Below are 14,422 nucleotides of genomic sequence, written 5' to 3'. Positions count from 1 at the left end.
CTCCGCTGGTACATTCACTATAGCTGCCCAATTTCCCTGCTTTTTAAAGTCTGACAGAAATATCTGCTGGCTATAGGTGCGTTCTTAAACCGCAAGGGTTGGGGTTTTTTTGCCTATTAGTGAATAACTTTATGTCTTCAACAAGAACTAAGTCATATTCAGATTAGACCCAATGGTCTCAATTTAGTCATGAAAAACTTAAATCCATTTATTTCATTGGGTCTACTCTGAGTCAGATACAACTCTATCCCTTCAAAAGCAAGGCAGCTTAAGCGCATTTAATTACATTTAAGGGCTTGGGGGGGCCCTAGACCTCTGCAAACAAGGGAGATAAGGGGCAGCTCCTAATTACCTGATGATGACACACTGGTTCTCTCTGTCAATGATCATGTTTCGGTACATGTTATCCGCTAGAGCATAAATATGTGGTGGATTTTCATACTGCGCCTACAGGGATAGAAATAGAACGTAATATGTGAATAAATGTAACTGTTATTTAAAAGGTCACATAAAACAACAAACAAACTCCAGTGCAAATAACTTCTCAGCCATCTACCCTTTAAAGAGTATAACACTAGCCTTTTTCTTCAAAGGGACTGGAAACCAGACATTAAAAAAAAAGTATCCAGAAAATGACAGGCATGTTTCTAACTTCTAGTAACAGATACATTGGAGTAGTGAGAAATTGATATTATGTTGTTAAAACATAATAGAAGAACAAGCCTTGCTGAGTAAGAACCAGCACAGCTAAGTGGGGCCTCACCAAACTTTCAACATTTTTTTTGAGAATAAAATAAGTTAGCAGAGAATAGTCACTTACAGCTCCTTGATACATTTCAATTTCTTTCTCTCCAAAATATGGCATCTGCTTGAATGGGTTCACCGAGATCAGAACTGAGCCAATATACGTCTGTGTTCGGAACAGTCAAGGTTCATGATGTCTCAACAAAGACCTCTTCCCCCAATTAGGCTGTCATCTGTTTCTCCGACTGGCTTATAATGTTAGTAGCAGCTCACTTGAGAGTCAACGGGAGCGTACGGATGAAAAAACATGGCAATTACACTGTTTCCATTACTTCAGGCTACTGCAGTGGAGACCAGTCAACAACAAAAGGCTCCAGTCCTTTGTTTCCTCTCTTGATCTGCACAGAGAGTAGTGCTCAATGACAAACCATATGCTTTGCACGCAGAAAGTCCCAGGTTCAAGCCCCACCCACCCCAGTTAAAAGGGCCAGGGAGCTCGATGGGAAACATCTACCTGAGGCTCCAAACAGCCAATGTCAGTCACAGGAGACAAGGCTGGACTCGAACCAAGAGCCTGACCTTGTATACGGGAGCTTCCTTCCTGTGTTGCACATGGCACTTCTCTATAGGAGACTTCCGCAGTGAGCTCAATGTTCGGGGTGCCTTCACGATGGAAGCTATTTATTTACTGATTCAAAAAGTACAACTTGCTTTTTAATAGGGACCTCCTATGAAAGCACCACCTCTCCCTATATGTACCAACCCAGACCCCGGCTCAGCGTTGGAGGCCCTTCTTCATGTGCCCCCTGCGAAGGAGGTGCAGAGAGTATCAACACAAGAATGGGCCTTCTCAGTGGTGGCCCCCCATTTGTGGAACATGCTCCCCGGGGAGGTAAGCCTGGCGCCATCATCATCCCTCTCTGTGCACCAGGCAGAAACATTTCTCCCAGGCATTTGGTTCTTTACTTTGGAAGGCTTCTGGAGGGCTTCTGTTGTGCAGCTTCCTAAGAAGGGTTGCTCCACCGCTTTATGTACTGTTTTTGTTTTTAACTTTTTGTATTTTTTAATCTTTTATTTTTTATTTTAATCTTTTATGAACTGTAAGTTGCTTTGATTGTGCACATGCGTGTAGAAAACCTACTAACAAATTTAATAAATAAAATAAAAGAATAGGACTCCCAGTGATTGCTCCTATCCGGGCTACATCTGACTGGCTTCAGCAATGATGCAACATTTACTGGGCCTTCCATTAATGAAGTTTAACTACAATGCCTCCACCTGCACAGGAACTTGGCAACCGCCTTGTGTTCATGACTGCAGAACCTGCTCACTGCACACTCTAAGATGTAACAAACTTGCACCAACAGACTAAAGCAGCCTTCCTGGACCTGTGGTCCTCCAGAGGTCATCCAACATCCCCCAACAACCCTGACTATTGGGTCACCCTGGCTGGGGCTGATGGGAATTGTAGTCCAAAAAATGTGAAGGGCACCAGGTTGCAGAAGGCTGGACAAAGGAATCTTTAGCTATGTATGCAGTTTGGAAAAAGCTCCATCAGCCTGCGGAATGAGAGCGGCTGCATTGTTATCAATGGTGATCAACAGGATTTTAAAGTCAGCCGTGTCCATATTGCAATCAACACATGAATGTAAATGCATTTCAGCGCAGCAGCTCAAAGAATGGTTACTCAGCTAAAGAAATCTTTGCTCAATCATACAGGAAAAGAAGAAAAATGCAGATGAAGTTGTCTCAGACTCCTTGTTCATCTACCCCAGTACTCTCTGCTCTGACTGGCAGCAGTCACCAAGGGACTGCAGCAGAGAGGATTCTTTCCCATCGTTTGCCACCTGCATCCTTTTAGCTGATGACGCCAGGGATCGAAATGGGCAGAGCAGATGCTTTGTTTTTAAGACGATGCACACAGGATACCATTTTGGAAGAGGGATTCCCCGCTGTGCACAAAAGAGGAAGGGCTCCCCATCTGCAGCTAACTTTCAAAGTGAACTTTGTCAGTGGATTCTGACTCATGCAAGCAATTCAATGTTGCAGTCCTATAAATTATCATCAGGATATGCATAATGTGTTTGGTTCACTGGCACTGTATGAGCGATAACAACATTTACCACTTTGCTATTCAAAACCCACCCGCCCACACCCAACCCCAACCGGGCCACAATTAGCACTCAGTACTGTATACAACAGCCCATTGTCTTGGGATAATAATGGCAAGATGACATCATGCTGCAAATAATAATTAAAAAACCAACCAAGGCAAACAAACGTAATTTTCATATTGTGCAAAACTGCCGCATTTGGAAGCAATCTGAGGAACTGTGTCACCACCCAGGAACTCTCTTATGGTAAATCAAGAACTGATTGTGTTAGCATAAAAGATATTGAGGCACCTGGTTGATTCACAGTGTTAATATTTTATGGGATGATTCAATTATAACCTTTCCCCCTCAGAGGCACACTGCAAAACGTTTGCCCATGTTTGACTGAGGTGACCGCTGAGCCGCTCAGTAGCAAAAGCCCAGATGAAAGAGAAAGGCAGCCCTGGAGATGTGGAGAGTGAAGAAAAGAAAGCATGGAGTGTTGCTATGAGCTATGAGGAGAAGAGCACTGGCTCTTGCAAATCTTTGCAGGTTTGCGTGACATTATGGGATGCCAGGCTTTGGGGAGAAGATGGCTGTAACAGACACGGGGAGCCAGAGAAAAAGGGCCAACCCAGTACAAGCCTAACCCGCCTGGGAGCCGGAGGAGGGAGGCCCGGATTGGTGCCGGCACTTTGCAGGCATCGTCAAAGACGGAGAGCCATGGCTACAGGGTCCCCTCACACCAAGGAATGAAAAGATCTCCTCTCAGAACTGAACCCGCATTGGGACCACACCCTGAGAAGCAAGCAGCCTGACACCACACACACACACACACTAGCCTCATTGCCCAAATGCGCTCCATCTAGAATAAGATCCTAGTCCTTAAGAATGCTGCCTCACAAAGGAGAACTGTAAGGTACATGCAAAAAAGTGTAACAACACACATGTTGCAGGTTGATATTTATCTGAGGTTTACTGGCGTGCTTCCATTGGGGGCACAACCACTTCAAGAGAGGGGGCCCGAGAGTGTGTGTGTGTGTGGGGGAGATAGTTAAGTCTCCCTCCATCTGCCATGACTGTATTGCAATGTCTACATACCCACACAATCCAGTGCTTTATCATCTTCACAACGGTCCAGACGTGTTTGCGTACCCCTGGATCAAGATGGGGAGCTACAGAGTGAAGCCCCCCCTGCTTTTCCACTCTGATGCAGCCCCTCCCAAAGCTGCTTTGCTTGAACCAAAGTCATGCATGTAACACGTATGGCTCTGCCCTGGAACATCCAAGGGAAATGCCAGGACTCAGCAATTGGGGGCGGAGGGGAGGGGAGAAGCACAGCCTATGTGTTCCTCTTCCCAAAGACTAAATCTTGCTGAGTAGCTCAAAACTGGATTTTATTACTGCAGAGATTATGCCAGAGAGTGTGAAAGTGAGGAGCAAAATAGCGGCCTATTGTGTCTTGCTTCAATGGAACCCTTTCATGAGGCAATGATATTCCTCACAGGAAAGCAGGACTGGCAGCCAGAACGAGGCGTGCTCCTGGCCGTTCACGTCCCTCCACAGCTTCCCCACTTTCATCTTTGAGGAAAGGCCCTCTAGAGCAGAGCCTGCAGAACCACCACTCTCAACTACGGATGGGTGAGAATTTCGATTCAGTTCGCATTTCATGCAGAATTTATCAAATTCGCACTTTCCAAAATGATATGAGGACTGAAACACAGACATCCTTCGAAATTCGCATTTATCAGAATTTTGGGATGCAGTTTGTCAATCAAACATTTACAAAAATGCGTATGTTAGGGGAAGTGTGGATAAAAATGAGAATATGAGTGAAACAAAAAGGCATGACGTGATGAGAAATGGCTGCGAAAATGTGCACCTTTGTCAACACTGCCTACAAAAATGCATTTATGAGGAGAAATTCGCACTAAAATAGAGGAGAATTCTCATGAAGATTTTTTTTTAAAAAAAATCACAAATTGCTACAGAAATGTTGAGGACTGAATTTAACATTAGAAAAGTGAGACTGAGAGAACCGAAATTGACAGATCTTTCCATCCCTCCTCTCAACACATGGTTGACATTGAGAAGCCAAATGAGAACCAGCCTCTCATAGCAGAGCAGCAGGCACAGGCCCACTCTTTCCTCTCCACCCCTGGTAGGGCGTGATGGAACAAAATCCAACAGGTGCAGCTTCTCCTGGCACAGACTGGCAGGGATGGGAGAAGAGACTCTTCCCATTCACTTGTTGTCTTTATTCTACTTTCTTTTAGCTAGGAAAAAAACACTGCTGAAAATTATGTTGTGTAGAGACCACCACAATTTTTTTCTCACAAGGCTCTTGGGTCCATACCTCCATGACAAACAGAAGGTTGACAGGTACAGCTTCCCTACTATACCAGCTGGCCTTCTGCTTGTGTAGCAGCTGCCTGAAGACACAGGAACCACTTTTTAAGGTTCCATATCTCTGACCCACTCAGGCGTGGATTTTGCCTGCAAGCAAAGTAAGTTATGGACTGTTTCACTTCAGATTGCAGGCTGTTTTTGTATGTTACCTCAGATTAAAAACTCTGTGAATAAAGAACTAGCATAACAAGGAGAAAGGTGTTAGCCCAACCCTTTTTATATGCAGGGAGGAAGAGTAAATATTTATACACAGACACACACAGAGATACACACACACTTCTACTACACTGCACTAGACCTCATAGACCAGGCCTAAACTGGCAGCCACTATCACGTCTTGTGGCTATGAGTTCCACAAGGTTAACTACACTTTGTGTGTCTGCCTGTTTGGAAGCAACTGATGATTAATTTAATTAGCCACAATTTCTAGTATTATGACAGCAGGAGGGAAATGGCTTGAAAAAACACTGAAATTATTCAAACATGTAAAGGGTCATAACTCAGCAGCAGAGCACACTGTTTGCATGCAGAAGGTCCCAGATTCAATTGCTAGTGTCTTGAAGTAAGGCTGAGAAACACTTCCTGACTGAAACCCTGAAGAGCCTCTGTCAGACAACATTAGATAGCCCAAGGGTCTGGCTCAGTCCGAAAGCACTTCCAATGTTCCTGTGAAAACACGCTGTGCCATGTATGTCTAGGATTCCATCAGCACGCAGTCAGCTGGAGGAGGACGCTTGCCACGGCTACCCCCAAGGCTCCCTCCTAGCAAATGCGCAGCTCCTGTCAGCTTCCCAAAGATTATTATTTATCATTAGGTATTAACCGTCTATCCCGCCTTTCGTCCCAAAGAGCCCTTGGGGAGCTGCTTTATGCCAGGTCAGACTGTTTGCCCAGCTAGCCTGGTGTTGCCTCCTCTGACTGGCGCAAGCTGCCCTGGACCTTGGGCAGGGAAAGGCTCCTCCCTCTCACTGGCAACGTGAAGCCCTTTTAACTGGAACAGCGTTGGGACCTTCTGCGTGCAACGCGTGCAGCTTTGCCACTGGGTTAGGGTCCCCCTCCCCAGGAGGAGAGGATTTAGTAAGGGGGAAATTCTCCATATCCTCCTCACTTTAAAAGCTGTTGGAGGGAGGAATGAAACAAGGTACAGAAAAGGGGGGGTGTTTAATCCTCACTGGGATGACAAGCTTTCATGGACCCAGTAAAACCCATGAGATGAAAGCTCAGTCCCAGGGGCCACATGCAACCTTGCAGGCCCCTTTATCCAGCCCCTGGGACTCTCCTCAGCCCAAACACCCACACACACCCCAGGCCCATCCTCCTGGTGAGCTTCTGCCTGGCTGAAATGTGTCCTTGAACTTCAATAAGGCCTCAGTCGCCTGGATGGAAGGGGGGTGTCTGTGCGCGCAGAAAGAACCCTCTGCAGCCTTCTGTACAAAAGGTAAGCACCGCATCCACTGCTCTGCCCACGGCCACTTGTGGGTCGCATCCACCACTGACTCATGGCCCCAGGAGGTTGCCAACAAGGAAATGCAGCTCTGGATCTGGAAAATATCCCCCCCCCCCGGTTCCTGCTGTAAAGGATACAAATATGTAATCATCCATGTATCGCTTCTTGAGGTTCTCCACAATGGAATCTTCTGAGATCTTGGAGAGAAGCACCATATCATCCACTCCACTGTGCTTGACATTGTGGCTCTGCCAGTGATACCGATAATGCCCCTTACTCCCCTGCAGAAGGAAAACAACAGCAGGTGCTGAGTTAGTTAAGAAGAGCCTGCTAACATCAGACCAAAGATGCGCCTCACCCAGTCTTCTGTTTCCAGCACTGTTCTTACCAGGAGTGTGCACTAGGAAATGTGTACTGAAGGCGTACTCAATTCTGACCCTGACCTGTTCTCCACTATCAAAACACAAGTTTATAAGGCCTATAAGACATTAATGGAAAGTTCCACACGGTAGGGAAGAAAAGTATAGTCGCTGGGTGGTTTCAACATGATGCATTTTCAAATCCTGTCCATGGACATACAACTTGTGCTACTGCAGATCACTTTGTGCATTATCCTCAGGATGACAGTGTTACCCTGTCTATCCCACCTTCCATTCCAATACCCTCAGGATGACAGTGACAGCGTTATTGTGGGTGCCCCCTGGTGAGAGGAGGGAGCTCCAAGGATGGGGAGCGTGTGGTGTTGCCCCACCTTTTGGCGAGAGCACACGTTGGGGTGGTAGCAGCAGAAGTGGGAGTGGCGCTGCTACCTGTACACACACGTGTGTGTTTGGTGGGTGGGGTTGTTTTATCTTCCTGGAATATTTGTGTTTTAATCCGTTAATAGTGATTATGATTTATTATGTTAGTTAGCTTTGTATTGTCTTAAATGTGTAATTTGGTTCTTACGATGTTTATTGTTAAGATGTTAATGTTTAAGAAGGTTTCTTTTAAATGTTTTGTATTGTTTTAAATGTGTACTTTGATTTTTTTTCCCCCAACACTGTAAACCGCTTAGAGGCTTCTTTTCAATTCTGAAGTGGTATACTAAATAAATAAATAAAGTGAGTAAGTTCTGGAAATGCAAAGGTGGCTTTTCTATTCAGTGATGATATCACAGGATTTGGCAAACCACTTCAGCTTTATAATGCAGCAATGTAGATTGGGTAGCAGAGAAATTTGGCAAGAGAAATTCTTAGATTGATCCTTCCCTTTTCTTGCAAGCGTTAACTCATCATGGCGATATGCAGCCTCTGATCCCCTAGAACCCTTTTTGTTGGAGACTCTCCCACCGGTCTTTAATCATTGTGCCCAGTCGCATTTTAATAAATGTAACTCTGAATAATGTTAGAGGTTACAGACTCTTTTTTCTGGTTTTAATGTTTGGTTTATTATGTTTTTGTATTACATAAATAAAGATTTCCCAATACATTTTTTAAAGAAACAAAATACAAGTTCCAACATTTGGGACTGAAAGGTAAGAGGAAAAAATGTCACAGACCCACAGCTTTTGTAATGGGGAGGAGGAATGATCACACAAGCCATAAAACTGTCACTCAGACCCAAACACCACACACAAGCCTGAGAAATGATGATGACCCAGAAGCTGCTGTGCAAGCAGGGGGTGTGTGAGCTGCACTGCTGTGGCCGATGTTTATGCTCTCCAAACCCTATTCACATGTGTTGGAAGAGCTTAAGACAGCACTGAGGAACCTTACTGTTTGTTTGTTTATGTACCAAAATGGCTTCTAGGCTGCTCTGAGCCACTCGTGTGGTTCACACAGTGGCTTTGCCCACACTATGTCCACCTGCCCATCGCCAGACATCCTATGACTCGTAAGTGCCCTCCTGGTTCTTCCTTTCCAGCTGGTAAAACTCAAAGGAAGGGTCAGGAGGGCACTTAATATGAGCTCCTGATTCTTCAAGTCTTCACTTGCAGCCATAGCTTCAATTCAGGATGGGCTGCAAAGGAAAAAATTTCTTTTTGCAGTTTCAGTTTGAACAATAAGCTGCACCTGCAAAGGAAGAATCGGGATTGTCCTCCAAGTGCCTTCATGATTTGATTCTTCCTTTGAAGTTGAATTACTTGACATCCTGTGGAATCAGGTGGTTGACAGGTGGGTGGCCTGCCCACCTGTCAAAGTGGCCCGTGAGGGTGTTTGGCATCCAGCCCATGGCCAGATCTAGTTCCTCACCCCGGCTCAAAGTGAGCAAGCATGATTCTATACAAACATCTGTGCATTTATTTATTTAAAAAAACATTTTAAGAGAGAAAAGCCTCCTATAAGTGATATTAAAAGTGGTGTACACAGGATAAAACACAACAATACACTGGCAAGGACAAGAAACAAACTTTTTTTTTCACAAGCAGCAAATAACAAAAAACCAAAGGGGGAAACCGACCAAAAACAAACTAACAAAAACCCAGCCCTTTGAGAACTGAGCAACCTCAGCGGCTACAGCATGTGGAGTGAGAGCTGGATAAGAACAATGAATCAGGGGATGGGCGGGAGGGACGGGGAATGGGGAGAGAGAGAGAGGAGTAGAATGCCCTGCTAGGGGGAATGGCTGGCAGGAACTCTGAACAGGAGCACTCCTTTTAAGAGCAAGAATAATACACTGCAACATTTTGTGGCTGGTGTCACTGGCAATAACAAAATGAGGAATTACAATATACAGTACAATAACAGAAGCCACTAAAAGCATAAGCCAAGCAAAAAGTTTTAACTAGTCTCCCGCGTGATGAATGTGTTGGTATCTACTTGCAAGGCATTCCCCAAATGGGACGCTGCCTTCAGCAAGGCCCTCTCTAGTCGCTACTGGCCTGATATCCCCCAGCGGAGGCACCCCTTAGAAGGGCATCTGATGCAGGTTGATATGGGAGGTTCTTTGCAGCCCTAAATGACTTGAGGCCAAAATACTTAAAATAGGGGCGAGGAACCTGTAGCCCTCCAGATGCTGTCAGACTCCAACTCTGGTCCATCCCAGCCAGCATGGCTAATAGTGAGGGCTGATGGAAGCTGTAGTCCAGCAACATCTGGAGGGCCCCACAGGTGCCTCACCTCTGCTTCAGAAAATGCCCCTTAGAGACCATGTGTTGCATGAAATCCCCACCATCTCCAGGAAGAACTGCTCCACCTGAGCACTTGGGAGCTGCTGCAAGTCAGTGTTGACAATACTGAGCAAGGTGGGCCAATGGTCACGACTGTAAGAGGCAGCTCCTATCTTCCTGTTTAAACGCTAGAAAAAGCACCTTGAATTGAACCTAAAAAGACACTGGACGCCACTGTGGATCTTTTAAAGACAATGTTGTATCTGTAGAGAAACACAGGTGCAATTGCTGTTTGGGAGAAGCACAAAAACAGTGGTAGCAAAATTGTCAGGCCCTTTGATCCTTCAAGAACGGAGCAACACGCTCCCCCCGTACAAACTAGGAACCAAAACACTGACTGGAATAGAAACAGAAAAGTTATCAGGGTAGACAAAGGATTGTCAGAACTCCTTCCCTTGAGAAAAGCAATTAACCGACTTCCGGGAAGGGTTGCTTTGCCTGTGCTGTCTCTGAGCGAGCTCTCGTCTCAGAAGAAGCTTTTTCAGCTCTAAAATCAGTCACAACATTCTTTTTGACTGATAAAGATTTTCTCCCGGGCAGGGAGAAACGTAGAGATCAACCCCAAAGCCTGTTTTTGTGGGGAGGACTGGATTTCATTTATTTATGAGAGAAAGTTCAAACTGCAATGCCGGACGGACTTTCATCAAGCTCTAGCTGATTATAGCGACACGTTTATCTTTTCTTTAAAGAAAACGGACTCTAACAGGCAGATAAGCATCCTTCTTTCTATCCTCTTTTTTTACTTGGCTTAAATTGGTGCAGCAAAAAAGAGATTTGTCAATGAATCAGCTGTGAAGAACTCTTAGGTGTGTTTTGGCTTTTTTCTTTCACTAACGAAATTAAGGAGGAAAGAAATCGAAAAAGCTTATCTTTGTTTTTATCGCAAAAAGCTGTCCTGGAGGTACATTCTAAAGATATCAACGGAAGAGGGATTTCTATTTCGAGGAGGGGGGGGAATTCTTTTTGGTCTATTTCATTTTGACGAATCTGCTTGTTCATGACGCCACTAATTGTTTTGATGTTGGGAACTAAGTTTGTTTTGTATTCCTGAACACATAGAGATAAGGCAGGCTGTATTGTCTACACTGATACAAGCAAGCCTGAAATATTAACCCAATTGTGGCTGAAATAATTTTTGTCTCTGTGGTTTTAAGAATGACAACCAGGAAAGTGAATGAGACCATGGAAGAAATTATGTTTCAGAAAATAATGGGTGACATTGAGAGAACGAAACAAACCCTGAGACAGGGTAGACAGGAGATGAAAATTGAACTTAACAAAATGACGCAGGAGCTTAAAGAAATAGTGGATTCTGTGAGAGAGGAGTTTGATGGGATAGGGAAGCTACAAGCCCTGGAGATTGGAACAAATGTGAAATTTGAAAAAGATTTGGATTTTATGGATGTTAGAAATAAAGTTGACTGTTTGGAATTCAATGTTGTCTCTGAAGAAATTAATGAAGATTTTGGTGGTAAAGTTATCAATGTCTTGGATAATTTTCTGGTCTGGAATGATGTGATGGAGTTTGACATAGAAAAAATCTATGGAGTTGGCTACAGATATGTGACAGTGGAGAAACTCTTAAGAGATGAGTCAGTGCATTTTGTAAAAAAGAAGAACAGAGATATGACTTTGCAGCAATACTTCAGCAACATATTCAGAATTCTTGACTGGAATGATGTGATGGGGCCTGACATGGAAAAAATTTATGGAATTAACTACAAATATGTGACAGAGCAGAGATGCACCCAGAACAGAGATGTGACTTTACAACAATATTTCAACTACATATTCAGAATTGATGGCAAAGACGTAATTGTGAAGGGGGAAATTCCCATCAGACTCTTGTTATATGACTATGGCTATGACAGCAAGATCATCATGGGATACTGATAATGGATGAATGGATACTGAAACCACTGGATTTAACAGGACTATTGAAGATGGAAGATGGAATTAATATTGATAATGGAAGAATGGCTATTGAAATTATTGGACTTAACAGATTTGACGAGATGGATTAATTGATATGTTTATTTGGACTACGGCTATGACAATAAGATTATTATGGGATACTGATAACGGAAGAATGGCTACTGAAATTACTGGACTTAACAGGATTATTGAAGATGGAAGATGGAATTAATATAGATAATGGAAGAATGGCTATTGAAATTATTGGGCCTAACAGATTTGAATCAGATGGATTAAGCGATATGTTTATTTGGAGAAAAATTGAAAGATATATCTCTCAAGGAATTGAAACCTCTCTTTGACTTTTTGTGGAAAGAATAAAATAATGTTTATGAGATTTGATGATTAATTAAGATAATTACTGGAGGAAAGTGATTTTATAATATAATTTTAGAGATAGGATTGTTATATATTCTAGACTTATAACTGATCTGCGACAAATCGGAAGTGGACATTTTATTTTATTGTTTAATTGTTTTTGTTATGTTTTGTTTTTTCGTCTTTGAAAATTTGAATAAAAATTAATGATAAAAAAAAGAGAAAAGCAATTAACCAAAAGAGGAATGAAGCCTGTGGAGATGGTTTCCAAATAAACATTAATTGAAGAGACAGAATTCAAATGAGAAGAGCAGGTCAGAAAGGATGTGTCCTGGACAGAGGAAAGTCTTTTGCATGGGCGAGACTAAACAAGAAAGTATGAAACAGAACAGGAAAAGCTCACTGCAGCAAGCCCCAAAGAAACCTCTATCAGCCTTTGCCAAGCTGGTGCCCTCCAGAAGAACTCATAGTCCAAAACAGCTGGGGGGGATCAGACCGGCAAAGGCTGCCGTATACTGTTATTTACTGCAAAAACACATAAACAGAATGCATAGCGTTGGAAAGCACTTGCACATGATACAGTACAAGGAAACCCAGCAAAGGAGCTGTAATGTCATCTCCTCTCTCTCTCTCTTTGTGTGTGTGTGTGTCTGTGTTAAGTTCCGAATGTTCCTTTTTTAGGGCAACCGGCAGCCTAAACAGGAGACGGACAGACAGTGATAAACTACGCGGTTTAATATGATGGGGTAAAGGAAGGAGTGAAAAGCTTTGAAGGGAAAGGCATGCCTCAACTGACAGCACCCTTCCCCATATATCCCTTCTGGTACTATGTAATTATACTAAAAGGGGCCATTTGTTAACAAAGGACCCTCCAAAAGGGACACCTCGCTGAGTGACAACTTATCAGCTACAGTTGCTCAATTATACCTTATCAAGAAGTTTGATTGGTCACCTCTGGCTAGGACTGTGATAAGGGCTTCCTATCCCACCACTGGTGTTACTTAGCAATGCTACCATGTTTACGTTACTATCAATTACTGCAGTTGTGAATGATCACTGCGCTCATTTTTGTCGACATTTACGTTTCAATGAAACTGTCATAATACATTTTTGGCATTTTAACGCAAACACAGTGCTCCAAACAAAGTTAAGGTACAGGCATGGAATACACAACCATAAAACAATATCAAAAAAATTAATATGTATAAAAACAGTCAATATAAAACAGTTAATATTTTTATAATTGATTGACAGAAATGAACAATTGAGTTAATGAACAGCCCATGTATCAGTTCATATCTTAGAACACAATACACAAAATGTATACTCATCATGAAAGCCACTGAAGAAGACTAATTGTCGAAACACGTTTGGCTAAGCGATACATTTTGCAATTTATTACATATGGGCATTGATTTATGCGTATTGGCCATTGTTTTCAAGTTGCCCTTTATTTCCACATTGATATTGTCTTGATTATATCATATATTTTGTATTTCATTGTGTTTGGGCACTGATTTTCCTGTTATTTTGTTGGCCATTTTTATTATTATATGAAAATACTTATAGGGATTTTATATTGACTGTTTTTATACATATTAAATTTTTTTATATTGTTTTATGGTTGTGTATTCCATGCCTGTATGTTAAGTTACAGTAACCATCAGCCTCAGCCAACATGGCCAGTGGCCAAGGATTATGGGAGCTTCAGTCCAGCAACCACTGAAGGGCACCACGTTGGCTAACCCTGGAGTAGGAGAACTGAAGAAAGGAAAACAGCAAAAGTCCAAATCACGGCAGCTAAAAAAGGTAACTGTAACAATGGGCAGCCAGTTAAAACATGTCCAGGGACAGAATGGCAGAGGTGGCAATACCAAAATAATGGTTGACCAAATGGCTGAATGACAAGGTCTGAAGCAAAGGTCTGAAAAACCAGGCAGGCCAATTCAGGTTAAGCATCATCTGTATGTAGTGGCCAAGGAGGCACAATCTCCACCCTGGAGGATTTCAAGAAACACTGGGCAAGATCAATAAGGAGTGCTGATTCTAGGATGATGCCAACACAATCTTTCACAGCAGCCTTCCCCAATCTGGTGCCCTCCAGGTGCTTTGGCTTACAACTCCCATCATCCCTGACCACTAGGTCTGCTGGCTGGGGGTGATGGGAGTCCAACAACATCTGGAGGATGCCATGCTGGGGAAGGCTGCTATGCAGTATTATCATCCCCCATACTGCATATGGGGTGGGTGGGGAGAAGGTTGACTAAAGCCAACATCTGTATTCAT

At 43.3% G+C, this 14,422-nt stretch overlaps 1 protein-coding gene across 4 annotated transcripts in view; it reads right to left on the bottom strand.

Moving 5' to 3' along the window:
• Positions 1–14,422, bottom strand: part of MYO1E (myosin IE) — a 128,584-nt gene that overhangs the window by 75,176 nt on the left and 38,986 nt on the right. For all 4 annotated transcript variants that reach the window (XM_061596019.1, XM_061596021.1, XM_061596022.1 and 1 more), the window contains exons 2-4: positions 6,831–6,974; positions 821–910; positions 353–447 (exon numbers count right to left, since the gene is read on the bottom strand). In XM_061596019.1, coding sequence (XP_061452003.1) covers positions 353–447; positions 821–910; positions 6,831–6,974 — 329 coding nt within the window. The remainder of the gene's footprint in view (positions 1–352; positions 448–820; positions 911–6,830; positions 6,975–14,422) is intronic.

Source organism: Rhineura floridana, chromosome 14 (assembly GCF_030035675.1).
Source record: "Rhineura floridana isolate rRhiFlo1 chromosome 14, rRhiFlo1.hap2, whole genome shotgun sequence".
In the NCBI taxonomy this organism is placed as follows: Eukaryota; Metazoa; Chordata; class Lepidosauria; order Squamata; family Rhineuridae; genus Rhineura; species Rhineura floridana.
This window is presented reverse-complemented; position numbering and strand designations above follow the sequence as displayed.